This window comes from Podarcis raffonei, chromosome 13 (assembly GCF_027172205.1).
Source record: "Podarcis raffonei isolate rPodRaf1 chromosome 13, rPodRaf1.pri, whole genome shotgun sequence".
NCBI classification, from domain to species: domain Eukaryota; kingdom Metazoa; phylum Chordata; class Lepidosauria; order Squamata; family Lacertidae; genus Podarcis; species Podarcis raffonei.
Window position 1 is genome coordinate 50,274,482 of NC_070614.1, and position 12,349 is coordinate 50,286,830.

At 47.5% G+C, this 12,349-nt stretch overlaps 1 protein-coding gene across 6 annotated transcripts in view; it reads left to right on the forward strand.

The window, feature by feature from the left end:
• Window positions 1-3,033: 3,033 nt before the first annotated feature.
• The window catches only part of NOP9 (NOP9 nucleolar protein), a 28,742-nt gene continuing 19,426 nt past the window's right edge, over window positions 3,034-12,349 (forward strand). Inside the window, exons 1-5 of one of the 6 annotated variants that reach the window (XM_053362788.1) lie at window positions 3,039-3,341; window positions 4,680-5,062; window positions 7,288-7,695; window positions 9,180-9,305; window positions 10,237-10,378. In XM_053362788.1, the coding sequence (XP_053218763.1) occupies window positions 3,292-3,341; window positions 4,680-5,062; window positions 7,288-7,695; window positions 9,180-9,305; window positions 10,237-10,378 (1,109 nt within the window). In that variant the 5' untranslated portion in view covers window positions 3,039-3,291. Of the gene's footprint in view, window positions 3,342-4,679; window positions 5,063-7,287; window positions 7,696-9,179; window positions 9,306-10,236; window positions 10,379-12,349 lie in introns of all 6 variants that reach the window. The other 5 variants (XM_053362789.1, XM_053362790.1, XM_053362792.1 and 2 more) reach the window with 5 other exon arrangements.

Here is a 12,349-nt window from a genome sequence, read left to right on the forward strand (position 1 = left end):
AATGGATTGAGGTTGAATCCTGACAAGACAGAAGTACTGTTTTTGGGGGACAGGGGGCGGGCTGGTGTGGAGGACTCCCTGGTCCTGAATGGGGTAACTGTGCCCCTGAAGGACCAGGTGCGCAGCCTGGGAGTCATTCTGGACTCACAGCTGTCCATGGAGGCGCAGGTCAATTCTGTGTCCAGGGCAGCTGTCTACCAACTCCACCTGGTACGCAGGCTGAGACCCTACCTGCCCGCGGACTGTCTCGCCAGAGTGGTGCATGCTCTGGTTATCTCCCGCTTGGACTACTGCAATGCGCTCTACGTGGGGCTACCTTTGAAGGTGACTCGGAAACTACAACTAATCCAGAATGCGGCAGCTAGACTGGTGACTGGGGGCGGCCGCCGAGACCATATAACACCGGTCTTGAAAGACCTACATTGGCTCCCAGTACGTTTCCGAGCACAATTCAAAGTGCTGGTGTTGACCTTTAAAGCCCTAAACGGCCTCGGCCCAGTATACCTGAAGGAGCGTCTCCGCCCCCATCGTTCTGCCCGGATGCTGAGGTCCAGCGCCGAGGGCCTTCTGGCGGTTCCCTCATTGCGAGAAGCAAAGCTACAGGGAACCAGGCAGAGGGCCTTCTCGGTAGTGGCGCCTGCCCTGTGGAACGCCCTCCCATCAGATGTCAAAGCGATAAATAACTACCTGACATTCAGAAGGCATCTTAAGGCAGCCCTGTTCAGGGAAGTTTTTAATCTGTGATATTTTAGTGTATTTTTGGTTTCTATGGAAGCCGCCCAGAGTGGCTGGGGAAACCCAGCCAGATGGGCGGGGTACAAATAATAAATTATTATTATTATTATTTCCCAGTCTAGGGAAATCTGGCTCAGAACTAGGTCAAAATAAGTGAAAACAAAAGAACTAGGATGATGAGTTATATTCCTTAAGCTGGGAACACCCAGGGGCTAAATCTGTCTGAGTTCTAGAGAATCCCGACACCCTGTAATTATAATTAATATTATTTCATCCGGGCCACAAGATTAATGGTTTCTTTTGGGAAGAGAATATGAGACACTTGGATCTGCCGTTTCTGAGCCTGGGAGGAACTACAGGTGTACCTGTGTCTAGTGACATATCTAGGTCTCTGCCCCAGAGATTCGGTGCCGGATCCTGGTTGAAGGAAAGGGGGAGCAAGCAGGGAAACGACTGTATGGCTCTGTTTCAGATCCATAAATCACGTTTCCTCATATCTGCTATCATTTGCATGCCAAGATGAGGGTGGCCACAGCAACGCAGGAAAGCTTAATTCTACACACTAAAAGAAGTGGCCCAGAATTCATCAAGTTACTCAGGGGTACGTACTAGAAAATGTGGCAGTGAGTCACAGCAAAAAACACAAGGAGTCCTGTGTAACCTTAAGGACTAACTAATTTGTGGCGGCCCTGGCTTTTGTAGACAAAAGAACCCACTGCTATTGTACACAAAGACCTTCTTAGGAATGATGAGGACCTCTGGATTTGAAGACTGGAAAAATATTGGCTTATAGAAAATAGAATAAAGGTAAAGGGACCCCTGACCACTAGGTCCAGTCGTGACTGACTCTGGGGTTGCGGCGCTCATCTCACTTTACTGGCCGAGGGAACCAGATCATGCGACCAGGATGACTAAGCCGCTTCTGGCGAACCAGAGCAGTGCATGGAAACGCCGTTTACCTTCCCGCCAGAGCGGTACCTATTTATCTACTTGCACTTTGACGTGCTTTTGAACTGCTAGGTTGGCAGGAGCAGGGACCGAGCAACGGGAGCTCACCCCATCGCGGGGATTCGAACCGCCGACCTTCTGATTGGCAAGTCCTAGGCTCTGTGGTTTAACCCACAGCGCCACCCGCATCCCCAGAAAATAGAATAGTTGGGTATTAATGAGGGAATACTATATTTCGCTGACATAGAACCTTCTTATCTTTTTCTATTTGTGCCTCTGTTCTTTTCTTTTCTTTTCCTCTTTCCCTTCTTTCTTCTTTTTGCTCCTCTTCTGTTTCAGATTAGCTTTTAAAAGTATTTCTTTTATTCTGGTGCATTATAAAGGGATACTTTGTAGTGGATGTGATCTTTTGTATATCTTTTGATAAGCATTAATAAAAATATTTAAAAATAAGATGAGGACCTAGCAACTGCGAAGTGCCAGTGTGGTGTAGGGGTTAGTGTACTTGGGAGACCAGAGCTCAAATTGCCCACGTGGCCATCCTATCTTTACACCTGACATCCTATCTTTACAGCTGCATTATCAAAAATAAATATATATAAGAAAACACACACACACTGCCCAATTCAATCCTGAACATGCTTACTCAGAAGCAAGCCACACACCCCAAGTTCAATGGGACTGACTCCCAGGGGAGCCAAAATCATAATTTACTATGTTTTAGCAAATAATTTTAATATGTTTTAAATACTTGTAAAAACTGTTTTGCTATTTACTATGCTTTAAACACTTTTTAAAACTATGTTTTGCTATTTATTATGTTTTAAACACTATTTTCCTCCATGCTTTGTATTTATGCTGGCTCTAAGGTACGTGTTGTTTATTTACTGCTCTTAGGTTTGCTTTGAGTTACTTTTGGAAAAGAGGAGGGGGAAAAAGCGACCCATAAGTTTAATAAATAAATAAATAAATATGAGGAAATAACGATTGACAGGTTCATTTCTCTTTGGGATTATGTCTGGCTGCGCGTGTGCTTGAGACAATCCTGCTATTTATTTTTTTAAAAACGTATTTTTATTAAGAGATTTCTTGGTTTATTTTGCCTTATTGTGTTTTTAACAGTGCCTTCCCTCGCGCGCCTTTCAGCGCCGCTCCCGTCAATCAACACAGTGGGGCGGGGAAAAGGAAAAGAAAACGCCTGGGAATGCCGTCATGGGGAGGTTAAAAGCGACGCGCGGGGCATTCTGGGGCGGGAGGCAGGCTCCTTCGCGCGGGGCATGCTGGGACGGAGCAGCCCTCCTTCCCACCCATCCGGTTTCCTGCCCGCGTTGCATTGTGGGGCCTCGAGCCGGGGGCGGCCGGGTGGGGCGGCGCGCGGGGCATGCTGGGAGGCCGCTGCCAGGCGCCATGCGTCGTTTTTTGCCCGGCTCTGGTGTCCCCTCAGGAAGGAGGGCCGGCGGCGGGTGCTTGTTCCCCGCCGAGCCTCTTGCCACCGTTGCTGCTTAAAAACCCGGTGGCAGCAGCAGGAGAAGGCGAGTCCTTGATCTTCCCATTATATCAATGCTGAATTGTTTTTATTTTTTTTATCAATTTTATTTTTTTTAAGGGATGGTTTTCTCCCTGAGTTTTCAGCTGCGTTGCAGTCAGAAGCTCAACAGGTGATGTTTACTGTGCTCCTAGGGCGGGATAGGGCGGTGGACTTTCCTTCCGTGGAGGTTTCTTCTTCTTCTTCTTCTAAATCACTTTTTATTAAGTTTGAAAAAATTAAATATATACTTCCCAGGCGATAGCATTGGAGGGCTTTAAACAGAGGCTGGGTGGCCGCCTGTCATGTATGATCTGGTTGAGATTCCTGCATTGCCGGGGTGGGGTTGGACTGGATGACCCTCGGGGTCCCCTTCCGACTCCACACAGTTCTGTGATTCTGCAATAGTCGGGCCATATCCACACCAGGTATTTAACCCCGAAACACTCATGGCTTCGCCCTCCCAAAGCATTCTGGGAGGTGTAGTTTGTCCAGGGAGCTGAACGTGGTTAGGAGGCCGCTCTGTTGCTACTAGGGACGCAGGTGGCGCTGTGGGTTAAACCACAGAGCCTAGGACTTGCCGATCAGAAGGTCGCCGGTTCGAATTCCTGTGATGGGGTGAGCTCCCGTTGCTCGGTCCCTGCTCCTGCCAACCTAGCAGTTCGAAAGCACGTCAAAGTGCTAGTAGATAAATAGGTACCGCTCCGGCGGGAAGGTAAACGGCGTTTCCGTGCGCTGCTCTGGTTCGCCAGAAGCGGCTTAGTCATGCTGGCCACATGACCCGGAAGCTGTACGCCGGCTCCCTCGCCAATAAAGCGAGATGAGCGCCGCAACCCCAGAGTCGGCCACGACTGGACTTAACTGTCAGGGGTCCTTTACCTTTACCTGTTGCTACAATTCCTGACGCTACCTGTCCAGAGCGTTTGCCTGTTAAACCCCCTCTGGAAAATGGTTTGCTCTCAGCACCCTCAACAAACTCCAGCTCCCAGGATCCTTTGGGAGAAGCCATGACTGCCTAAAGGGGTATCACAGTGTCTTAAATGTGTGGTGCGAATGTACCCTTAAAGTGACCCTGTGTTGCAACAAGAGCACGTGCCATTTTATTTCTTCTCTTCACCCTTACCAAATGTCTTTGGATCTGGTTTTTTTATTGAAACTTCTGAGAATTAAAAAAATCGATTTTATATTCGCTGTTATGCTCCCTCTAAGAAACTCAAGAGCAGCTTATGTGCTCTTTTTCTCCCTTCCACCCCATCTTCATAACAACCCTGTCAGGTAGGCTATAGGCTAAGGCGAGAGATGGCCACATGGCGAACCTTTTCAATCCCCCTAGTCTTGGTCTGACAGTTAACCACTAGGCCACACTTGCAATTCTGCTTTTGATCTTAACCAGCGCTCTTATTTGCACCTGATCTCCAAGCGTAGTAGTTGAACCTCCCCAGTTAAATAACTGTTGATTTCCTGACTGCAGACAGGTTTGTGTGTTGAGACGCCCCTGCTCACCAGCTATGGGGGTCCCTCCCCAACCACAAAAAGGAGCCCAGAAGAAGGAAGAAAGGAAACGAACCTTGCCTGCCTCCTCATCCAAGGAGGGGCGGCCCAAGGAAAACAAGAGAGAGCCTGCTTCCTCAACCCAGGAGGGGCAGCCCAAGGAAAACAAGAGAGAGCCTGCCTCCTCAACCCAGGAGGGGCAGCCCAAGGAAAACAAGAGAGAGCCTGCATCCTCAACCCAGGAGCGGGGGCCCAAGGAAAGCAAGAGGGAACCGCTGCCCAAACTGGAGCCTGCGGCAGCTGAGTATTTCCGTCGGGCTCACGAGACGTTGAAATCTGGGTTTGACTCTGATGAGGAGAAAGGTAAGATGTTTTGGGAGATGCAGGTTAGGTGTGATGATGGGGAACCAGGTGGAGACATGTTGGGGGTGTACGTATATGAAAAGGTAAAGGACCCCTGGATAGTCCAGTCGAATTCGACTATGGGGTGCGGCACTCATCTCCGCTTTCAGGCCAAGGGAGCCGGCGTTTGTCTGCATACAGCTTTTCTGGGCCGTGTGGCTAGTGTGACTGAACAGCTTCTGGTGTATTGGGTCTTATAAAGAGGTAAAGGACCTGGGTGTGTGTTCCCAAAACTGCAGATGTTCATTGTGTTATGTGAGCTAAGAGCAGGAGGCGTTGATGGGCAGCCGTGTAAATAAGCCCACACAAGTTGCTAGTCTGCAACATTTATTTTGCTAGGCTGCTAAAATTCTAGTATTTTTCATTCTGCCTGCAGCAGAGGGGGTTTCCTTTCCTCTGTGGCTAGCATGGAAATGCAGCCCCCCTTAGCCTCTTAGAAGTCTTGTTAAAAATACTACTACTACTATTATTATTGCCATTGATTCAGTCATCGCCGCCTAAACTACCATCTCAAGATGGCTTGTATATAAGATAACTAACAACTCAAAGCCGACAGATATAATAAATGAGAATAAAACCACTCGTGGGGAAGACAAATTTATCCAGCTGAGCAGGCCTGCCTGAACAAGACTGTCTTCGGTAGTTTCTGGACAAGCAGTGAGGGCCTGTTATATCTCAAGAGGAATATAGTTCTGCTAGTCATTGTCCCTCAGCCTGACCTACCTCACAGGGTTGTTTTGAGGATCAAATCAATTAGGGGGCAGCTTTCTATGTCAATTTGAGCTGCTTGGAGGAACAGTGGGCAAAAATAAACACCCTGTGTGAGAAGATGAGTAGCTCAAGCCCACCCAACAGGCTTCCTGGCTGACGGGATAATTCAGTTTGGGTCTACAGTTGTACCTTGGATCCTGAACACCTTGGTGCTCAGACGTTTTGGCCCCCGAACGCTGCAAACCCGGAAGTGAGTGTTCTGGTTTGCGAACGTCCTTTGGAACCCGAACACCTGACGGGGCTTCTGCAGCTTCCGATTGGATGCAAGAGCTGCTTCCTGCAGCCAATCAGAAGCCGCGCTTTGGTTTCTGAACATTTTGGAAGTCGAACGGACTTCCAGAACGGATTCTGTTCGACTTCCGAGGTACCACTGTGCTTGATTTTTAAGTGCAATGCTTCTGTGTCATTGTACCAACACAACTGCCAACTCCATTTATTCCTTCTGGCAGATCAGGCCCAACCCAGAGACCAGGAGTGGGGAACCCAAGAAACAGGGGCCAAATGTGGCCCTACAACCCTCTCTGTCTGGCCCTTGGCTTTCTCCCCAGGGCATATCCCTCTCTGGGCCTGCTCCACACTCTCCTTGAGTGTCCTTCAGCTCTATTTTCTAGAGAGAAGTGTGTGCTCTACAAACATTGCTCTGCCCACATTTCCCTTTGGTCCTGCCCACTGCCCGCAAGTGGCCCTCAAAAGGTTGCTCAGAAGGGAGAGTGGCCCCCAGAGGGAAAAATACTACTAGTTCTGTTCTTATTCTTTACTACTACTACTACTACAAATATATTTATACCCCGCTCATCTGGCTGGGTTTCCTCAGCCACTCTGGGCAGCTCTCAACATGCCATGAAAAACACGATAAAATTCCAAACATTAAAAACTTCCTTTAATCAGGGCTGCCTTCAGATGTCTTCTAAAAGTCAGACAGTTGCTTATCTCCTTGACATCTGATGGGAGGGCATTCCACAGGGTGGGAGCCACTACCGAGAAGGCCCTCGGAGCTGGATCTCAGTGTCCGGGCCGAACAATGGGGGTGGAGACGCTCCTTCACGTTTACTGGGCCAAGGCCATTTAGGGCTTTAAAGGTCAACACCAACACTTTGAATTGTGCTCAGAAACATACCGGGGGCCAGTGTAGGTCTTTCAGGACCAGTGTTATGTGGTCTCGGCAGCCACTCCCAGTCACCAGTCTGGCTGCCACATTCTGGATTAGTTGTAGTTTCCAGGTCACCTTCAAAGGTAGCCCCACGTAGAGCGCATTGCAGTAGTTCAAGCGGGAGATAACCAGAGCATGCACCACTCTGGTGAGACAGTCTGCGGGCAGGGAGGGTCTCATCCTGCGTACCAGATGGAGCTGACAGACAGCTGCCCTGGACACAGAACCGACGTGATGTTCTCTTGCATTTCTCCCCCCCCCCCAGCCCTCTTTGTCAGCAACGTCCTGGTGGAGGCGGAAGCCGTGGCCCTCCCTCTGGCCCTGGACACAGCCGGCTCTCTGCTCCTCCAGGCCCTCCTCCCTTCCGCCTCTGCGCCCAGCCTGAGCCGCCTGCTGCGGGCCTTCCTCCCCGCTCTGCGCCTGGCCGCCTGCCACCCCTGCGGGGCTCACATCCTGGAGGCCGCCCTGCTCAGAGCCCCGGTCCTGATTTCGGAGGGAGCAGAGGATGCTGAGGAGCTGGAGGACCAGGTCCTGGAGCTGGCGAGGGCCATGCAGGAGGAGCTGCCAACCTTTGCCCAGGACATCCACGCCAGCTTCGTGGTGCGGACGCTGCTGCAGGTGCTCGGAGGGGTCCGGGTCAGGTCGGACGGGGGACGGGGACTCCCGGGGTCAGGTGAGTGCAGGCTGGTTACTTATTTTATTTTGTCCCTCTGTTAATTTTATATCCCACCCTTCACCCGAAGATCCCGGGGCGGTTTGCAGCATAAAAATGCAAAACACTTGAGATAACTAAACGAATAATAATAATAATAATAATAATTTATTATTTATACCCCACCCATCTGGCTGGGCCTCCCCAGCCACTCTGGGCGGCTTCCATAAAAACCAAAAATACAGTAAAATATCACACGTTAAAAACTTCCCTGAACAGGGCTGCCTTAAGATGTCTTCTGAATGTCAGGTAGTTGTTTATCGCTTTGACATCTGCTGGAAGGGCGTTCCACAGGGCGGGCGCCACTACCGAGAAGGCCCTCTGCCTGGTTCCCTGTAGCTTTGCTTCTCGCAATGAGGGAACCGCCAGAAGGCCCTCGGCGCTGGACCTCAGCGTCCGGGCAGAATGATGGGGGTGGAGACGCTCCTTCAGGTATACTGGACCGAGGCCAGTATACGAAACAAACCCGCTGAAAAACCAATGCCATTTTTAAAATTTCATTTTATAATGTATATAAAACGGATAGAGAAATTAAAGCAACTGATGGAAATGAAAACTTTTTCTTTTAAACCCCCCACTCTTTTGACACATTTTTGTTTCAGCAAGCCTCCCCTGTTGAAGTGAGTTTTTGTCTGTTTTCAGTCTATTGTTGTTTTAGCTTTTCGAAAGTATTAAATTGTTGTTTTAAATTTCATCGTTCTATCTTTTTAAAGACAGCTATGAGGTTGGTTGTTGGTTTTTTTCAATCAAGTGGTGTCTGAGTTTTATGAGATGAATAAAAATAACTAAAACTAGCATAGGCATATAAAACAAGTACAGTTACATATGGGGTAATTAGCAAATCATGAAATAATGAAAAAAGTGAGACTTAAAGAAAGAATATTAATATTATTTCATTGTCAAGCGTGGTTCAAAGTCTACCAGGCTTGTGACGATGGTTGACTTAAAAATGATGGTTCCAATATATTGGTTATGCCAAATCATGTAAAATTATGTGTAATTTTCACCATTATAGCTATATCCCAGAGTGAGTGGTGCCAAACCTGCGGTGTAAGTTTTTTGGACTTCTTTCTGCTGAGTTGCAATAATTATTTGAGTTGCCAAGATCGTGCGTAAGGCAATCTTTTGACAATATATCTACATTTGTATCATCGAAAATATTCATTCATTAGCATTTGATTTTGGACAGCAAACGGTCTTTTTTTTTAGAAGCGTGCATCATTTCTGTCAACATTAAATTCCAGAGAAAATGCATTTCCACCATAAATGACACTATGTGCTAAGTTCATCACAATCCTTCCAACAATGATATAGGGGAGAACATTTTCAACATTTGGAAAGGAGTGCCGAGAGGGTGTTTTAATATCAGCTGTCTTCCTTCCCCTGCCAGTTTTTTTCTCTCTCTCTCTAATGAACATTTCTCTCTTTCTCTCTCCTCCCTCCAGGGTCTTCTTTCTCCAGGGCCAAAAAGGCTAAACTGGAGAGCGATGGGCCTTCGGAATTTGAGGTCCCAGAAACCTTCCAGTCCCTCCTGGGCGAATTCAAAGGGAGCTTTCAGGAGCACATTCCAAGTGAGGCTGCGCCGCCTGCTGCGAATGCGAATCCAGATCAACCCAGGGGACTCCTGGAGGGAGGAGGGGCTGTTGGATCTGACGGACACTTCCATCAGCTTTAGGAAATGGGGGGGGGCATGTCTTGGGGAGGTACAGCGGACTGTACCACTTCCATGCTGTGGATGGGGTCTGTGTGCAATTCTCTCTTTTTCAAAAAAATAGTTTTTTATTATCGATTTTCTTGTGTTACGAAACAAACAAATAAGCGAAGGAAAGTACAATTGGGGGAAAGGAGAAGGGAGAGAGAGATGAGGGGCCATCGTTCTTTCATTGCCTGTCGTCTAGAACCTGATGGTCAAGTTGGAAGGTGCCCCTGAAGGTCATCCAGTCCAACCCCCTGCAATGCAGGAATCTCGGCCAGATCATACACGACAAGCAGCCACAAAACCCACAAGGGAAGAGAGCCCGTGCCTTGTTTCCGTTTGCAGGATTGAAAATGCAAAGGGGCGTTCCAAAATGTGATTTCCCCCCCCCGCCCCCAACTTGCTTTGTGAAGTCATTTTAAGTCTGTTCCACAGCTGTGGGCCTCTTTTTGCCTTATTATGGTCTGCATGCATAGATCAGAGTGCAAAACCTTGGTCTTAAAAGACGAGAGACCCCAGATTACGTTTGCAAAAATGAACAGACGTGTTTGAGGGAGCTGAAGAACGCTGGCGTGAGATGGGCTGTACTCTTAGACGATGTAGCTTTGCTTTTTACTCTGTTGGGGCATCTTGTCTAGTTGCATTGCAGTTATTATTATTATATATTACTTTTCATCCTGCTCTTCTTACTCACTGTAACAAGGATGTCAGGTGTGGGTGACGGGTGGCGCCCCCACCTGCAGTATCTCCTTGCTAAAGTTTGGCAGCTAAACGTCTCCCTTCGAAATCTTTTTTCCCCTCCCCAGGTTTCATCACCAACAAGTATTTCAGCCTCTGTCTCCAGGTGGCGCTGGAGGTCTTGCACCGGAAGCTGCCAGCGGACTGCTCGGAGCTGTGCCACTCGATGATTGGCTACTTGAGCTCCCGCAATGTGTCTCCTGGGCAGAGGTAAGCGCTCTGATTGGCCGCGGGCGGTGATGGTGGGAGGAGACTTGGAAGCTGCTGCTGTTCCTTTTTAAAGAGATTTCTATTAGATTTTCATAACTTTAACCAATGAATTTCAAATCTGTTACACATTCCTCTTATAATTTGACTTCATACCTTGCCATCCATGCTGTTTTTATACCCATCCCTTTGTTTTTTTTAAAAAAATATTTATTAAATTTTCCAATTTTTTAAACAAACAAAAACAGAACAAACAAAAACATTAAAAAAGACATATAGTTCATAAAACGTACTTTTCCATAACAAATTTCTCAGACCTCCCCATACTTCTCCTCCTCGCATTCCAATTAAGATTATTTGTTCAGCAAATCCTTCATTTAAAGCATTACAGCTTATATTATTACCTTATTTTTCAAACCCTTTTTTCCCATCTATATTCCTCTATATCCTTACAGCTAGAAACCACTCAATTTCAATCCAACACCATTCAACATTCCTTAATTTTACAATATTTCTGTAAATAGTCCTTAAATTTTTTCCAATCTTCTACTGCCGGCTCTTCTCCCTGGTCACGGATTCTGCTCGTCATTTCTGCCAATACCCATCCCTTTGGTATTCCTCATAATATTCTGCATTTCATCTAATATACGTTCCTCTAGTTCATATATCTTCCCGTTGCTCAAATTTCAAATCCTGCCTGTGATTTCGTTTGGAAGCTGCCGCTGCTGTTCTGGGTGGATTTTGAACACAGGATAATAGAATCACAGAATCGTAGACTTGGAAGTGGCGCAAGGATCATCTAGTCCAACCCCTAACAATGCAGGCATCTCGCCCCGTAGTCCCCCTTCCAATTTGAAACCATACTGGACCCTGCTTAGTTCTGCAAACATGTGAGCAGTTTTACTGCTGCACCCACTAGATAATAATGATAATTTCATTATTCATACCCTGCCCATCTGGCTGGGTTGGAGTGGAGGTGTCCTGCCTTCTAGCAAACTTGCGGGGACTCCGTTTAAAAAGAAGTAAACTTACAGGGGCATGTTGTGATTGTCCAGATTGCAACTACGAAATATTACCCACCAGCACCTCCTGTTGTTCGCTGTAGATTCTCTGGGCAGCGTGGTGTAGTGGTTAGAGGGCCTTGCCTTCTATATCTCCCAAAACTGGTTTGAAGTCCGCATTGGGATAACGGTTTCATGATATTGGACCTGGCGATATATCGCCAGTCACGATGTGTGTGCGCTATGCAAAAATCACGATGCGGGAAAAGCCAGCCAGCGCTTCTCTCAATTCCTGCAGCCCCTGCTAATTCTTCTGGCTCTCCTCTCCCCTGGCTCCTGCAGGGGACAGCGAACCACAAGAGCAGGTGCTGATGAAAGCAGCTGCCGAGAACTGCCCTCGGACGCCATGCGGTTCTTGCTTTAAGTACAGTGGTACCTTGGTTCTCAAACTTAATCCGTTCTGGAAGTCTGTTCCAAAACCAAAGCGTTCCAAAACCAAGGCACGCTTTCCCATAGAAAGTAATGCAAAACGGATTAATCCGTTCCAGACTTTTTTAAAAACAACCCCTAAAACAGACATTTAACATGAATGTTACAATCTAACATGAATGTTACAACCATCGTTCCATAAAATTAAAGCACTAAACAATGTACTGCACAATCAGTCACACAATCAGTCAGCAGCTGAACTGGGTTCCACACAGTCACAAGAAAAAGAGAGCCACGAAAACACAAAATAAATAGCAAAAACAGACAGACCTCAGCGTAACACTCAAAAAGGAAGTGTGGCACTCAAATCGGAAGCGTAACACTCAAAACGGAGCATGTTCGGCTTCCGAAAAAAGTTCGCAAACTGGAACACTTCTGGGTTTGCCGTGTTTGGGTGCCAAGTTGTTTGAGAACCAAGGCGTTTGAGAACCAAGGTACCACTGTATACGATAGGTGCCAATCTGGTTGAGGGAAATGCCAGTTG